General features: G+C 40.0%; 2 protein-coding genes across 5 annotated transcripts; one reads left to right on the top strand and one right to left on the bottom strand.

Annotated features, from left to right (window-relative positions):
* The first annotated feature begins 477 nt into the window (after nucleotides 1-477).
* On the top strand, nucleotides 478-5,506 carry gcdha (glutaryl-CoA dehydrogenase a). Its single transcript, XM_044189733.1, has 12 exons — nucleotides 478-840; nucleotides 1,329-1,438; nucleotides 1,659-1,691; nucleotides 1,809-1,949; nucleotides 2,284-2,346; nucleotides 2,516-2,686; nucleotides 2,781-2,910; nucleotides 3,455-3,671; nucleotides 3,787-3,890; nucleotides 4,072-4,197; nucleotides 4,320-4,480; nucleotides 4,792-5,506. The coding sequence occupies exons 2-12, from the start codon at nucleotides 1,336-1,338 to the stop codon at nucleotides 4,863-4,865; spliced, it is 1,323 nt and encodes a 440-aa protein (XP_044045668.1). The 5' UTR covers nucleotides 478-840; nucleotides 1,329-1,335; the 3' UTR covers nucleotides 4,866-5,506.
* Nucleotides 5,507-5,517: 11 nt separating this feature from the next.
* On the bottom strand, nucleotides 5,518-8,264 carry syce2 (synaptonemal complex central element protein 2). 4 transcript variants are annotated; one of them, XM_044189742.1, is made up of 5 exons: nucleotides 8,138-8,264; nucleotides 6,903-7,001; nucleotides 6,584-6,663; nucleotides 6,289-6,403; nucleotides 5,518-6,045 (listed from the first exon to the last, which is right to left on the bottom strand). In XM_044189742.1, exons 2-5 carry the CDS (start codon nucleotides 6,975-6,977, stop codon nucleotides 5,845-5,847), a joined length of 471 nt encoding a protein of 156 aa, XP_044045677.1. In that variant the 5' UTR covers nucleotides 6,978-7,001; nucleotides 8,138-8,264; the 3' UTR covers nucleotides 5,518-5,844. The 4 variants fall into 4 exon arrangements, with proteins under 4 accessions (XP_044045677.1, XP_044045676.1, XP_044045678.1 ...); XM_044189741.1 differs by lacking the exon at nucleotides 8,138-8,264 and adding an exon at nucleotides 7,583-7,945; XM_044189743.1 differs by lacking the exon at nucleotides 8,138-8,264 and adding an exon at nucleotides 7,153-7,376.
* Between the last annotated feature and the right edge of the window lie 9,460 nt (nucleotides 8,265-17,724).

Below are 17,724 nucleotides of genomic sequence, written 5' to 3' on the forward strand. Positions count from 1 at the left end.
CTAAAAAAACAAACAAACAGACAATCAGTCAAGCAAACAAATAAATACATATTACCAAGCTTCCTGATTGATTTTAATTGCTTTATCATTTATCCAGAAAAATGCCAACAACAGCTGGTTACATTATAAAAGGCCACCTGTCTTTACTCTTTAAAATCCAGAAGGCTATGAGGCCAATGGCCATACAAAATTATTTCAAAACATTTGGTCCTGGCAGCTTATGGTGAGCACTTCTTTTTCTTTTAAAAATGTATTTTTTTTGTTGACATTTTATAGCCTACAAAACATTTTCCTCACAACATCAGCACCTCACGGGTAAATAACCCCTACAGTAAGACTGTAGATATGATTATTGTTGATGCAGTTGCTGTTGTCAGCTGGCTCCTCAGTCAGCTGCAGTGTCACTTACAAACCTTGGGTACAGGCTCCTTATTATACCAGCCAATGAGCTGGAAGGGCGTGGGCCGACACCCTCCACACCCTCCGGCCACACAGCAGTCCATAAACGCCATTTTGTGTGTTGTGTTGTAAATTTTATTCACACTCCTGCAAGAAAAACAATATTCTGTGCACAGACAGACAAACTCCCCAAGTGTATTTAATATAATAATTTATTTACCAGGCAGTCCAAACTTGGTTGCATGCGTTGCACAACTATAGGTCGCACATGCCTCCAGTGTATTTTACCTCACCCGTCATGGAGGAACAGAGCTCCCATGTTTAACGTTACGTATCTCTGTGACGTTGCACCGGGCGAAATATTATTTAAGCAACTTTTATCGCTCACATCAACGCGGAAAAGTCATCGGATCTTCAGATAAACCCCCCGATAAGAAAAAGGTACTGTACATCTGGATGCTTAGACTGAACAAAAAAAGTCACTAAATGTTTACATTGTTGCATGGACAAGTTGATTTAGGGTACTTGAACATTGCTCATAAGGGGACAGCATGCTTGTTTGTTCTGGTAAATGTCAAACATTATAAACATTATAAACAGGCTACAGGGTTTTTTTTGCATCCAGAAGAGCTGAGAAAACATTTGAGAGAGTATCTAACCCAGTGCCTAATCAATATCCAAACCCCTGTTTTCTGTCCTGCATGGAGTGATAATAATAAAAACAAAAAGTGTGTTTATGAGCCTACTAAAAAGCACTTTACATAGATAATTAAGAAAATTGTAATGTGTTATAAACGTGCCTGATTTTCACTGGTCTGGCAACTCAACCTACCTACATTGTTATATAACAATGTGTCATAAAGTGGGAAATGTGCTTACACTTTGTTTATAGATATTAAAAATATTATCTCCTTTTCCTCTATGTTCAGAAAACACATGGCTCTCAGAGGTGCTGTCACCCGTCTGCTCTCAAACAGCCAAAAATGTGCTGCTGTCACAGTGGCCAGAGCCCAGGGCACAGCAGCTGCAGCTCCCGAAGGTGCATTTCTAATTCTTTATTCATTCTTTAAATGTATAGAAAGACCAAGTTTGGAGTGACAGTCTTTAAGGAAGTCCCTTGATGTAGCAAACACCGTCTTCATTTTTGTCCTAAAAGAAAAAGAACACACAGGAGGTGAAAACAGCAATAAGTTGTTTAAGTTTGTGTAAGATGATGTGTAATCCACAGGACTCAACGCTTGTATTTTTCTTCCTTTTAGGTGTTGAGGAAATCAAAAAGCCGGCGAAGGCACGTAAGTGAAGTTTTAATGAGTAAAACCTGGTCTGTCGTTCTGTTATCACATGTCACAGTGACATAACCACTGTGTGTGTGTGTGTGTGTGTGCGCGCGTACATTTTTTGACCCTCAGCCAAGGTGCCATTCAACTGGCGGGACGCCCTGGATCTGGAGGGTCAGCTGACTGAGGAGGAGATCATGATCCGGGACTCCTTCCGCAACTACTGCCAGGAGAAACTCATGCCCCGCATCCTCATGGCCAACAGACATGAACGTAAGCAAAGCGCACATCCATGATCAGAGCACACATGGCAATTATGTCTGTGCCGGACTATATGGACTAACTTATGTTAAGCTCAAAAAACTTGAACTGAAGTTTTTGCTGTCTATGCATATTCGTCTGTCTTTTAGGCGTGCATTAAATCTCCTATAATGTAAAATATGGAGAAAAATATCACAGCAGCACAGAATATTTCAGTTTCAGGTTTTGGCTTTTTACTCACTTCTGGAGTTGCAACAGTTTGGTTATGTTAGGTGGGCAAAAAGTGTTTATTTTCTCATAAATATCTGATTGTCAGTTTCTTTTTTCAACATGCACTGTGCTACAGATTTCCACCGGGAGATTGTCTCAGAGATGGGAGAGTTGGGCGTCTTAGGCCCAACTATTAAAGGTAAACAGAAACAAAACTAGATTATCATTATTTTGTCCTGCAGAATATGAGAGTAATGGAAGCATTTGTTGAAAGAACAATATCTTTGTTCTGCAGTATTTTGAAAACACTACATGCTTTTTTGTCATGTTCAGATTAGGATTCACACTGTGTTTTATTTACCCTGCAGGGTACGGCTGTGCAGGCACTAGTTATGTGGCATATGGCTTGATTGCCAGAGAGGTTGAGAGAGTGGACAGTGGGTATCGGTCAGTCATGAGTGTCCAGTCTTCACTCGTCATGCACCCTATCAATGCTTACGGCACAGAGGCCCAGAAGGAGAAGTACCTGCCCCGGCTCGGTGAGAGTGACATTTTCTGCATTTGTGCATGACATTTTAAAAATGGCAAAGGACGGTCTCAAGATTGTCCCTCGTGTTTTCATTTGTCTTGCAGCTCGTGGAGAAATCCTGGGCTGCTTTGGCTTGACAGAGCCCAACCATGGCAGCGATCCCAGCAGTATGGAGACCAAGGCCAAATACAACCCATCCAGTGCCACCTTCACCATCAGTGGAGCCAAGACCTGGTAGGTCGACAGACAGGCACATACAAGAAGCATTGGCTCTGTTTTCTCAAAGCTCTCTACTTACTGACTTAGAATGGGACAAATATGAAGATAGTGACGCCAGTCCTGGACAATGATTTGTGCTTTAGATGGCACCGTATCGGATGGTTGTTTGGTCTCAGTGGTGTGCCTGATTTAACTTGTACTTGAACTCTTATATACTGAGGAAAACTTATAGAATAGAAATAATTAATTATATGGCAAGAAAATAAAGAGCAATTAACTTTACTACTACCCATTTAAAAGTCAGATTTTACTCAGTATGTATGAAAATCCCAACAGATGCACTTGTTCACGCGCGGTGACAAAGCCTGCTCCTCTCTTTTGGGGTAGCTTAGTGATAGACTGACATTTTAGGGTCAATTAAAACTGAAAACTTAGAACTTAAAATGAAAATTTTTATCAAGTGTCAAGCCCTTTGTGAAATACTTAAATGTATAATCATGCAGTTAATGTCTGAAGTGTTTGAAATGTTTCTTGTTACGTGCACTCCTTCCTCTGTTAGGATCACAAATTCCCCCGTGGCAGACATCGCAGTGGTGTGGGCCAAGTGTGAAGATGGCAGGGTGCGGGGTTTCATCTTGGAGCGTGGAATGAAGGGCTTTGCCACCCCCAAGATCGAGGGCAAGTTCTCGCTTAGGGCGTCCGCCACTGGCATGATCCTGATGGATGAAGTGGAAGTTCCTCAGGAGAACCTACTGCCCAACGTCTCTGGTCTAGCTGTAAGTGGCTGCTCTCTTAGATTAACTCCAACAAAACCAAATTAATTTTACTTTAATATTACAACATTAATGTTACTGCATGCTGATAGCTTACATTTCTTTTGTTGTTGACCAGGGTCCCTTTGGCTGTCTGAACAACGCCCGGTATGGCATTGCATGGGGAGCTCTGGGAGCTGCTGAATTCTGCTTCCACGCCACCCGACAGTACACTCTTGACAGGTACATGATATTCTGTCTACAGAATGTGTGTTCACTAAAGTCAAGGTCACAGGAACTTATAGACATAACAAAATCATTAGCATTACCATCCTCTAGATATCCACATTGTCTCCTCGTGTTATGCTTGCCTCAGCTTTTTTAGAGAAGGATTGGTTTTCATGTCTTTCTCCCCTTCAATCAGAATCCAGTTTGGGGTGCCACTGGCCAGGAACCAGCTGATGCAGAAGAAAATGGCTGACATGCTGACAGAGATCACCCTTGGGCTGCAGTCATGTCTGGCCCTGGGAAGACTTATTGATGAGAAGAAGTGAGTCTTCTCTTTCTGTCTTTTAAATGTCGTTCACATGTTTGTTTTGGCCTCTGTTAGCCACTGGTCCTCTCCTCTACTAAAACAGTTTTCCTTTAATGTGTGTATTCTTCTTCTAATAGAGCAGCACCAGAGATGATCTCCCTGCTAAAGAGGAATAGCTGTGGCAAAGCTTTGGATATTGCCAGACAAGCCAGAGACATGCTGGGAGGAAATGGCATCGCAGATGAGTACCACATCATCCGTCACGTCATGAACCTGGAGGCCGTCAACACATACGAGGGTAGGCACGCATCAGTGGATATGCTTAGTCTTAATTTTCAGCATTTTGAGTACCAACAGAAAGCTGTATTGCAGTGAAAAGCATTTCAAACTTTAGCTGTAGTTATGTACATCTACCACCAGAGGTCAGCAGTGTACAGGTTGACACATTTCAGAACTCTGTCCACTTTTGATCAAATTCATGTAAAGCACATGGTTAAAGATGGAAAACAGCAACTTCAGAGGAATACCGTGATTTTTTTTACTGACAACTCAAGTATCTCTTCATGTGAAAACAACTTGTTTATAATGTTTTTTCATTGCTCTTTATAGGAACTCATGACATTCATGCCTTGATCCTGGGCAGAGCCATCACTGGACTGCAGTCTTTCACTGTTGGACAGTAAAGGTTCTCCACCATCTTCTTGAAATGGACTTGATGTGGATTTGTACTGTATTACCTGTTCATCTGCCCTCTGAGAAACACAGCCTCATTGGGCAAATTTATAAGTGTAGAAACACGAGGTGCACTCAATCTGCCTCACATTAGGAGCTTTGCCTGGTGGGATAAATCACAAATATCCAATTACATTTATATGTTTTCAGACTAGTGGTGGGAGCCGTATGTTACTGCCTCTGTTCGGTATCTTTGGTGAATATGTAAGGTCAACCTAACAAACCATTGGGTCCAACTGTGATGACATTTGTACAGTTAAGATGCCTGAAATATATGTCAGGCACTGACCAGGCATGGTGCATGTAAAGTTGTGGCATTATGAATTGGTTTATTTTGTGATAATTTAATAATATGTGAATAAATGGCTTTGAATGAGTGGGAATATGAGTGAGTGTAGCTGAGATTCTGTGTGCCTAATTCAAATTAAATTCTCTTCTGTTGTCATTTTACATTGTTATCATATGTTAGTTACTGTAGGTCTGAACAACTGCATGTCTGTGCTGACGCATTTAAGTTTTGGTGAAATACAAAAGTACTATAGACACAATGGGGCATTGTAATACATAACAAATATAAAATGTTAACACCTGAGAGCCAAATACTTTGGTTTATTTTGTTCTTGTTGTAGTTGTATTTATTGAATCAACAGATACTGAATGTGAACATAAGTAAAACATGGATTTCAGCTTTTGTTCTTGACTGGAATCATGAGCTGTAACCTGAACTACTGTCCTAAAAACAAAGACATAGTCAACTGTATATTCTCGGAAAAAGAGGAAGAAGAAAGAAGGAACCAAAGGAGTAATCTAGACAAAGTCAACTATTCTGAATACTCAATATAATAATAAACAAAAGAACACATTGAGTGATTCAGAATAACACATCGACTAGTTCAAAATAATACGGGCATCAGAACAATATCTAGTTTATCAGGGTTCTGAGGTCTGGCTGATAGCCAGGGCCTCTCTGAGACCTGCCAGCGCCCGGCTGGCCTCCAGGAGCTCCTTGTTGAGCTTAGCGCAACTCTCCAGCACCTCTGACAACTCCTGCAGCTTCACCTGCATCTCATTACTGTTCTCTTCGTAGACCGTGTACATGTGCTCCTTCATCTGCTGGCACATCTCTGTCACCTAGGGAAAAAAATGTGGGGTCGGGGGGAATCAGACCATTGACCAGATGAGAACATTTGTGCACAGGGACAGTACAAGATACACAGTAAACAACAGGATATGTGTATCAATCCACAATTCAAGCACGAAGTGCATTCAGGCCAAACATGAAAGCCATGAAAGGAGTATCTGGTAAGTCTGTACATGGATGTGGACTAAATCACTATACAGAATAGGACCAGAAGCACGAAATAAGTTTTGTACCTTCTCCACTAACTTCCCCTGAAAGCTGTCCATCACTTTCTGGTCACTGGTGCGGCTGTCGTTAATCTTCTCTACCAGATCCTGCACTCTCCTGCTGATGTCATCTATGCTTGAACTACAATCAATATTGACATATGTGCAGGTTGAATGTGCCTTTAACCTAAATCTTGTTCACTGAGGAACAATAGAGTGTTGTTCATCCTGGGGCAAGTGGACAGCACTGCTCAGGAAAAAGTAGCTACTACATGAATGGTCACTTCAGTGAATGGATGGGACTGTATAGGTAATTCTGTACCTGGTTTGCTGCTCTTGAATCTCAGTCATGCTCACGCTTGAGGACTTCCCTCTAGATGAATCATAGTCTGTGTCTTCTGTCTGTATTGCCAAGGACAATGAAAAAACAGCTAAACTCTTTTGTCACCAGGTATGCAATGGCTGACAGTAAACATTTACTGATTTCACAGATCCAGAAAACCCCCAGTCCCCATAAAAATGTATTTTAATCTTGTGGGGACGAAATGTTAACTTGGGAAGAAGATATGCTGTCTGAAGTTTTTATTGTAAGGTCTATTGTTCCATTTATTCATCATGACATCCATTTATAAGTTAGTTACCATCTGTGAATCTTCATGTCCGCTCTTGGGAGTGGACTGTGAGGTGGATGGTAGGTCCTCAAAGAAAAAATCCATTTGGTCAGTTTGACTCTGCAGGGGCTAAATCGGAATTGGATAAAAAAAGACACACCTGTTAAAAATACACATATAACGTTGGTGAAACAATAGTGTAAATTTATTCGAATACAATGACCTGTTTCTGAGTATAATGTAAAGTTAGAAAAAGGAAATGGCTCACATTCTCACTTACAGCTAAAGTTACAGACACCTTTAGCTTTAGCTAACCCCTCTTTGCTGTAAAATGTAACGTTAACATTACGTTTATCTTCACACTCGCAGACCACAGAATAGTTATGTAGTTACAGTATACAGCATGTTGCAAACAAATGCTTATAATGCTACCAACAAATATATACTTAGCGCGATAGCTATTATTAAGCCTACTGTTTGACAAGTGTAGCTAGTTAGCTATCTGCATTTACTAGCTAGTGAGTAGGAGTGCTAACGTACTAGCTAGTCAGTGGTTTTCTTTTTATGTTTATGCTGCTAAACTAGCCGAAATCCCGCGACCTGTTTTATATATTTTGTGTTTTAACGTTATTTTGTTAAACTCATAGACTGTATATAATATATTTATATACAGTAACGTTATGGTTAAAACGAGGACGATGTTTTCTCACCTGGTTAGCAGTGGTAGAAGAAGTAACTTACAGTAGCAACACCGCACTGTAAATACTTAATTACAAGCAAACATCTTGTAATTCAGAAAATATTCATTATACCGCCCTGTACTAGCCCCTTTAAGAGTGTTATTTTTAAATTTAAACTTTTAATTAATTTCAGGTAGGTGCTAAGTAGCAGAAAATGGAAATACTCAAATAAAGTACAAGTACCTCAAAATCAGTATTTAGTAAATACACTTAGCTACTTTCCACCAATTCAACTAATGTAGCACCCATTAAATTTAGAATATTGACAGAAAACCTCATGTATCAGCCAATGAGAGACTATGAGAAATTATATGACAGTTGTAAATAGAATAGAGACAAATCTGGAAGTGGGGCAGGATTTAGTTTCAGCCTTTCCTGTCAGGAAGTCTTAAGGATTTTTTTTAATGACATCAAAACAACTAAGAATTAAGCAAAGATTGATTTTACTTTCTGTTTTTTGTGTGTGTATGTATGTGTGTGAGTGGTTATAATATGTATGAGCATTATAGGGAAGAAAGCACTCACTCAGATTGTGGTGGATTAAGTAGGCCTAATCTGTGCGGGATGGGATGGGGATGGGATGAGGGGACTGATTGATCTGCTGTGATTGGAAGTGTATCTCCCTTCCTCTCTCTCTCTGCCTCTCTGTGTCACCGCCCACAGTCTGGATTATTTCAGCACAGAGGACACAGCACGCAGCAGAGAGGCGCAGAGGCTGTCTGAAATGTCCTGATGTCTGGTGGCAGATGAACTTATGATAACAATGTGATACTAATGAAAGTAATTAACTGCTGTGTAGAAACATGTTGGTGAACCGGCACTGCAAAGATCCAAATGTGTTTAATCTGGAAACTGCAAAAACTTGGTCTTGACAGGTGGGTGAATTTATTCACTGGCCTTAAGTGTCAGAAATGTAGCCTTTATGTCTTAAAAAGTAAAATGGGTAAGTTCAAAAGGCTATTTGAATATATTTGCATCACACTCTTCCATCTGCCTCATATTAAAGGTAATTAATCGATAAGATATTTTATTTCTTACTGTAAGCAGTTTGACTCTGCCTCTCTGCATTTTAGGCAGTGAGACCTCAGCAAGTGGATAAATCAAACTGGGAACATTTTCAAATTGAATATAATGGAATAACTTCTACTCACTGGACGAAGTGGAGGCTCCTACTCTGGGAATATGGACAGCTTTAACTACACAGACGGTGGCGGACTTTCATTCGAATACTTGGTTCATAATGTGGAGCCTCTGTACAAGGAGTACAAGCCTCCTCCCAGGGACCTCATCCAGCTACCTAAATCTGTTCTCTACCTCCTGGTGGCCGCTCTGGTCGTGGTTGCTGTTGCTTACGCTATCGTGGGTCACCTCATCAAAGACCTCATGCTAGATGTAACAGGTACTCAAGTCAATTAGAGGTAGCTGTCTTATCTTAATTAAGCATTAGTTGTATATCAGAACTCTTTCAGACCTTTGCATGTTGCATTCGCTTCCATACACATGGTGAATAAAACACTGTTTTATTGAAACGTTGATTATGCATTCAAAAATGATTTGCAGTTTGTTGAAAGCCTGTCAAACAGTGATGTGGGTAGATATCTTCTAATAAAGGGGAAATGTACTGTACTTGTCATCACATCTGGGGTTACCCAAAATCTGTAAATTAGTCAGGCAAAAGTCTGTGGTTTCATTGTGAAGTCTCAAATATGAATAAATATTAAATATATTAATAAATATTTCCTAGTCCTTCTTAACTTTTTTATTATTTTGTTTTGGCATTTTTTCTGCCTTTATTGGAGAGCTTGAGTTAATATGCAGACAGGAAATGGGGAGAGAGAGGGGGGTACGACATGCAACATGACACGCTCCATGAAGGACTTTTAAAAAAAGATAATTGGGATGGAGATGGGGGGGGGAGAAGATAAATTGTTGTGTTCTCATCCCTCGTCTTTTATCCGTCCACAGACTGTTTGCTGGGCCCAGTGGATGAGGACCTGAAAAAAGAGGGAGAGGTGGAAGGAGTCAGTCCTCTGCACATGCCACCTGCCCTCAGCCTCTCCCACCCAAATGCCTTCCATGTTTGGGACCAGGACGATGTCATCATCCCCATGACCCCCCCAAATGTTAGCCCGCTGTCCAGCCCTCTGATGACCGTCATCCCGTACATACCCTCATTTTTCCCCACCTCCCTCAGTATCAACAGCCCGTCCTACAATCAGCCAATCCCCAAGGAGAGCGATGCATGAGGCAGCGTGAAGGATCCAAGACAGTTATATGGTGCATCTGCTTTTAACTCCTCGTTTTTCCCTCTCGCTTTGGTTCTTGTCTTTAGGTGAGCTTCTTTAGCAAACACATTTTACCCAAATCTACATTTTAAAGGAAAAGGTTTAGCACTTTCTGGGAAGATCTCTTGAAAATCAGTAAGTGTCACAAATCCAGCAACATTGTATGACCTGCAGAGACCCTCGAACTATGCACTATGACTTGTCATATTTTCCACTTCCACTGGAATCATACACAAGCAGCAATCAAGGCAACCCTGGATGCATGGATTTACTTCTGTCGGAGTAACTGATGTGTCTGCTTGACCAAGACAGAAACAAACAGGACATTTTCTCAGGATCAGAGCCTGGGACACTGAATGGGACGGCCTTCACTTTTCCCTGTGGATTTGTGCCAAGTTAGCATCATGACTATGTACCTTCTCCTGACTCAGTTGTCACATAGGTCCATGCTGTTACATTCATTTTTACCTGATTCGACAAATTTATAATTCGTTCATGTTTGGCCATGAACAGGGGTGTGTCTTTAACTCCAGCGAACGACAGATCCAGTCTTAAAGCTTCACTGATTCACTGAGTGATTCTCAAATGTATTATTCAGTTTTGTCTTATTATTCAGTTTCTTTTCAGAATGTCCTGTTTTATGAATACCTGAAGAGGAATAATTAAGAGAGCAGTGTGCACATTACAGTGTTTGTGTTATGTCAAATGAAGCTGAATACTGGTGTCTACTAAGATAATGTTTGCTAAAACTTGTGTCGCAATCTTAATCTGATGCTAAATATATTTCAGGTCCATAGGAGGATCGGCCTAACTTACTAATAGGGTGAAGTGAATTCAATTAGTGGAGGTGACCGCGTTCACATGACTGTGTGCGTAAGATGAGTTCAATATAAAATGGAAGCCTCAGAAATAGAGTGATCATCTCTACTTATCTGTTTCAACAAAGTAATAATTACTACAATGAATCCAACAATAAAATCCTATTTTATAAGAATCTGGGCATTTGTAAGTGAATGGTGTTAAATTGGTAAAATGCAAAGTAGCACAAATGTGACATAAGTACTACATTATAGTCTTAATATTGGTATATGATTCACTGGAGTCACTGTTAAAATATGATAGTTTGTGTTTAGGATGTAACTGCAGAAGGCATGCAGCTCTCTCTATTTTGCTTGTTCAAAAAACCACAAAAACACACGCACCGTTTTCAGGGTCCATTTTAAGCCAGATAATGACTAAGATGCAGAAACCCTGGGGTATTAAAAGCTGTGACACCACAAAAACACACACATTGCACGTGCACAGTATCAGAACTTTCATTAACTTCTCATTTTCTCTCTGTCTGCGCCCATAGCTAAAAAGTAGATTATTCCACCTTTACTGTCTCTCTCTGGACAAACATCAAAGTATTAACATTGTCTTTTTTTATATTAGATAATTTTGGGGAACTCTCACTGAGTTAACATTGCTCATTCCATCTGTGAAACCCAGAGTGTCCGTATTCAATGAGGGGTGGAGATTAGGGAGAGAAGATTAGATGAGCAGCTTAGCCTTTAATACAACATCCTTTTATTACTTTTGAGCCGTGGAGTTAGATAATCGGGCAGCAGCAGCCAAATCTGGTTGTATGACAGGATTCATCGGCTCTAGGCTGGGGTGTGCAGGGACAGCCAACAATAGCGTGTCAAGAGGGAGGAGTGTCGAGTGAAGAGTAGAAAGGAAGCGTGGAGCCAGTGATGAATGGGGAAGAGAGAGCTCAGTGCAGCAGAGTGGGTCTGATTTAGGTCCTAAGCAGCATGATTGACTTGTGTGTGAGATGTGGGTCTTGAATGATAGCATTGGTGGCCTGGGCAGAGGTCTCTATGTCAGCATTGTTGTTTTACCTGGTGGAATTGGCCAACAGAGGGGAACAGCAGCTCTGCATTGCCGAGACATCCAACTTATTGCATCTAATAGGCAAGAACAACCTGAAGGGAAAACAAATGCACAGAAGTAGAGCTGAAAGTCAGTGGTATTGCAGTGGAACGAGTTGTTCCGCCAAATGAAAAATGACTTTTTTCACTTCCTTCGTGAGAAATTCAAGCAACAGGTTTAGTTAGAAAAGGGTGTATCTATACTGTATCGTAGATCAACAGAATTATGAAAAGGAGAACCTTTTCCACTTTCAGAGAACTAGCAGCATTTTGAAACTCTATCAGTTGAAAGGCCGCCTTAATATCTTCATGTGGAGGTCTGGCTACTTGATTAGCCAACTTTTCATTCCATGAAATACATAGATTTAACAATAAATGCCAAAAACAATTACATTTTTTATGTTATTTTATTTTAAAATTACAATACACCATTACCTTTACTTACTTAATTTTACCCTGAAAGGCCCTGAAAACCTTTTTTCTCCATCAGCTTCTTTTTATGAGCGATCTAATCCTTCATGAACACAATTTTCTGTTTGTGATTTAGCAACATTTGAATCAAAATCTGATGACTGTGGAGGCCTTGTTTGCTCATGTTGCCAGGCAGCTGTCAGTCCAATCAGATCAATTTCATAATTTTAAATTTGATTGTTGAAACAGTTTTCAGGGGCTTTAATATCAATGACACATTTTTGAAACGTCTCACCCCTTCTCTCTCTCTCCAATAAATCAAAAGTAAAGTTCCTTTCTCTCCTAAATTAATATCCCATTGGAGTTCTTCTTCCCATTAGTTCTTAGTTATTTATTTGGTTCTCTGGAAAAAGGTGTGTTTCAAATAAATCAACGCCTGCACCTTTATTTTAGGAAATCAACAAGTCAGACTTTAAATTTAACTTTTTAGAAATGGCTTTTTCAGTTCTGACTTGAGGGGAGATAGAAGGTTTGCTAATCCTATTTCGTCAGGCAGGAGATCTTAGCGCTCTAAACTCCACACTGACACTGAGGGAAATGCACCGGTGGCACAGGAGCTCTCTGATTGGTGCAAAGGGGTTAGGGCTTAAGGTAAAGCCAATTAAGACTCAAAGAAGTTTAGAATGTGAGGAGGTGATACACTGGAAGGTTCCAGATCTTGCAGGTTATTAAAACGCGATGCTTGCTTAGGGTTGAGTGCAGGGTTTACAAAGAGGTTATAATGAGGTTAAGAGTGGTGTGAAAGATCCTGTATTGTGTCTGTGTTGGTAAATAACGCAAAGCTTTCATTATGAATTAGGTCAAAGCTCAGGACGTAATTATGCATATCCTACACTACATTATTGGAATTATAATAGCTCCACGTAGTGTGAGCTGTCTGATTAACAAGCAGAATAAACCCTACATTAACATGGAGTCTAACTGCTTGTGGAATCAGCCTTTCATTTCTGCTCACCAGCGTCAAGAGACATTTTAGGATTAGCTGTGGAACATGTGAGCGCAGGATTACTGTGCAGCAGTTGTGGACTTTTGGTGGAAGGTGGGAAAACATAAAACATGTAGCTACATATCAACTGAATGTACACCTGTAACTGAGGGTTTGGCCGCTGCTGAAAAACTGAGCAACTCAGCAACATTTGAGGAATGTAACATTGATTAACAACATTGATAGCTGAATACGTTAAAGAGGGTTTGGTTCCGGCCTGGGCCCTTTGCTGCGTGTTGTCCCCTCTCGCTCTCTCTCTCCCTCTCCCTCTCCCTCCCCTTTCCTATCTCTTCAGCTGTTCTTATCTAATAAAGGCAAAAGCCCCAAAAAAAAAAAGGTCACCTCACGTCTGTCCCATGTCCCATTCTCAGAAACGCCTGGAAGGAATTTCTTCCAATTTGGCACAAATGTCCACTTGGACACAAGAATGAACTGATTAGAATTTGGTTGTCAAATGTCAAAGGTCACAAACATGTTTTTGGCCATAACTCAAGAATTGATGAATTATGACAAACTTTCACACAGATATTTAATGGGATACAGCAATGACGTGATGACATTTTTTAGTGAAAAGGTCAACTTCACTGTGACATCATAATGTCCTGGAAAAACACATATTTGGCCATTATTCAACACTATAACTCAGGAACAGAAGGGGAGATTGTGAACGTATTTCACAGTTGGTCGGACACTGAATAGGCGACTCAAAGGTCAAAGGTCATTGTGACCTCAAAATAGGTTTTTAGCCATAATTTAAGAATGAATTGGGTGATTCCAGATTTCACACACATGGTGACTGGGACGACACACTGAGTAAACAGTAACTAGACATGGATGTAAACTGCAACTTGACTGATTGGCGGAGGCATACAACCGCAGGGCGGTAATTCTAGTTCTTCTATTTCTCTGGGTTAGTTTCAACATGTGAGCTTGTTCCTCTTTGTCAGTGCAGTTTGTCTCTGTGTTGTTCATTTTGACCTGTGTTCCTAAAATGTGGGCATAGATACAGTAATTTGGCCTTGTTGGCGCTCTGTTGTGTTTCCTCGTTGACTTTGAATTGTATGAAAATGCTGATTGTTAGCAGCTACTTTACGATCATAGTTCACATTTAAACCTGCAATAACTTTGAGGGCAGCGAAAACAAGCTGTGAACACTACACTGACACATCACTTTCTAAACTGATATGGTGAACAGCAAACATTTGCTTATTTACACATCCAGCAGTGACGGAGCAACATTATCATTCATTTGGAGTCGTGTTTCTGGCCAATGGTCACTCTCTTTTAGCTCTGTTTTTGGTCTCCACCAACAGCTTTAGGAAATATCTGTCTCTGTAGCTGCTAAATTCTCCACTATGTTCACCAGCTAGTCTCTGTCTGCGACATTCTACCAGAAATGTACATTTCCACTTCTAAAAATCTTGGTGGAAAAAAGATCTTATTCTTGAATCTGAACTGAATTCAGCAATATTTTCTCAAATAGTCAATTTTATATCATAATTTCATGTGTGACAGGACTGACCGTGGCGTTACAGGACAGACTTTATGGATTTTGTTGATGCAGAAAAAGTTATGTTTTGTGTTCTTTAAGTTTTGGTAAGCATTCCTACATTAAATTATTATGATTTTAATGTTAATGATAAGAATATTAGACTAATATGGTAATGTTGAGCCAAGGACATATAATAAGGACCTAATTTATTAGAATATGACTGCCACATGATATATTCCAAACATCTTTTTAATTCAGTACACTGATTTCACAAGATTTAAATATAAAAAACATATTTCATTTAACAATTAATTTAATAATTCATTAAAACAGAATTTAACAATAACAATTAACAACTAAAATGGCACAAACAGAGACAGGAGTGAAAACAATAACCCGTCTATGGAAATATGACTTCATAATGTATGAAGTACCTTTTAGTATGATACAGCAAATTTAATCAATAGACATTTACCTGAAACTGTGGTACCACGTCATATTACAGCTCAGTAATAACAGGGTAATACCATCGTAACTCAGGATTGCAGAGCGCCATGCATTTGCATCTAAAAGCTACAAATCACACATTTGAAGACAGCGAGGTGAAGATTCTAAGTAGAGAGAAGAGTTGGTTTGAAAGGGGTGTCAAAGAAGCCATTTTTGTGAAAAAAGAAAACAGAAATGGTGGTCTGAGATTCAATCTGCCCAAAGTTTACCACAGTGTATTAGCACCTCAGTCACACCAATCATATGCTAATCAGGTACTTAACAGTGATGAGGGAGGTGCAGCCAGAAAACAATAGGCCTGATTACTGATTACTGGGCCATCTTGGAAACTATTAGGTCAGTTTCAGGTGAAACTAGGCAGAGTAATCAACAGATACTCAGGTAGACTCCTTCCAGAGGGCAGGGCTTATGTAACACAGAGTAGCTTAAATTTCTGAGTTCCCGGTCCATTTTGCACAATTGAGAATGACTTCCGGATGGGAGCCGAAACGTCTTGATTCTGAAAACAGTGTCCAGATGACTACGACTGAAACGTTTTCTACGATAAAACACTCCTGGACGAATGAGGGACTACACCGTCCCAGGGTAATACCATTTTAATATCTACATTATTACACAGTAATAACAGTAATTGCATGTAATTTCCTAGGTAAGAGTAGATATTACCATGGTATTAGCCTGTTATTACCAAGCTGTAATATGAAGTGGTACCGTGAAGGTACCTTAGGCCCTGGATCTGACTCTGGCTGTGGACTTTCTCTTAAGCCTAAATATTTTCTGTTGCTCTTTCCATAATTTGCGCCTATGTCTTTGGTCTCGCTCATTCAACTCGTGAATACTTTTCCTTCTTTCCTTTTTCTGCCACTATCTTTCTGAAGATGTTTCTCCTTTCGTCGTGCCCAACATTGCCTTTGTCTCTCAGCTGTACTAACTGGAGCCATCTAAATTCATAAAGACTGCTGTCTTTATGAATTGAAATAATTACAGTCATCATTACTCAAAGGTAATATAAATGACAATTATATCTATAAATGTATTGAGATATCATTCATATGCAACCTCAAAAGCAGCGCTACACAGGCCTGGGTAAAAGAGGGGCCAAGTTCAAAAAAATTGTGCAATGAGCATAAAAAGCTTCAAATCTACAGTGTAATGTCTATTTATTAAAATAATGTTTTACTATGGCATGTGTTAAATACATATTATATGCAATAAAGATAATAAAAAAGAACAATGCCATTAATTTGTAATGCCATGTCACATGACTGTCAGGCCCTGTCACACAGGGATGTTTTTAATAAAGAAAAAAACATCTGAGGACCTAATGAACAACATATTCCTTTACAGAACAACTCACAGAAATGAACCATCGAGTCAGTTTCAGACATATTTGGATTAAATACTTTTTATTCACTGTAACAATTCAAGGACAGATAATGTACATTTCTGGTAGAATGTCCCATCTGTGTCTGTCTGCCGTTTAGGTGCTGAGCAAGTTTTTCAGCTTTTTCACTGAAAACAGCTGCCTGCTGCAGCCGAAAATGACATTATGGTGAGAGTGAACTAAAACAGTAAAGTTGTGGTCTGGACAGCTAAACAATGAACTCGTTATAAAGCTCCGTAAAGCCGAGGGGAGCTGCAGCTTCAGGTGACAATTCTCTGTAGGTTCATCACTATGAGCGACTCCTTTCACATGGTTTTCATATTGTCATTTGATATGTGGTTATTATAAAAATATTGATTTTAGCCCTTTTAATCATGAATTTAAATTGTGTCCTACTTGCTGCAAACCCCTTGGGGCACCCACTGAGGACCCCCGCAGGCGAGAGATCAACACATACATTCAGATTCTAATCATCAGTCTGACCTAATTCTGCAGTAAGTCAGTCAGGGTTATGTGATCTTTACCTGTCCTTTATCCTCAGATGACAGCTTGTCCTCGGCCGATTTCCTATTGGCTTTGACTCAGTTCTGTCAGTCCAGCTCTCAGTCTGACGATGACACCAGCGGACTGTAACTCATCCTAATTGGATCAGGACAACAGACACTAAGAGTCAGTAACCCTACAGCAGCCAGATGGTGGTTAAGACAAGAACACCACAAGGAAGAAAATCTCTATGGCATTTCATTACATAATACAAGACGACAATATAGTGTGTCCTAGCCCGTTTGGGGATTTATGAACCTATTAACCAACATACAGTGGTTATTTGCATTAAGCGTACATACATTTATTTTCTCGATGCAGAATGAAAAGGCGAGATCCAAAAAACCTGCTTACATCATACATACATACATTATAGCTCAACAATTCAACATGTCAGCAGGAGGAGGGAGGACAAATATCAACCCATCTGTTCTGGGTCTCTGCTCCCTGCTCTCCCAGATTAATTGTCATTGGTTGGCTGAGTTTATCCTGGTTGCAGTCACTGCCAAACTGCCTTCATTCAGCTTAATCC

Source organism: Siniperca chuatsi, linkage group LG3 (genome assembly GCF_020085105.1).
Source record: "Siniperca chuatsi isolate FFG_IHB_CAS linkage group LG3, ASM2008510v1, whole genome shotgun sequence".
Classification (NCBI taxonomy): domain Eukaryota; kingdom Metazoa; phylum Chordata; class Actinopteri; order Centrarchiformes; family Sinipercidae; genus Siniperca; species Siniperca chuatsi.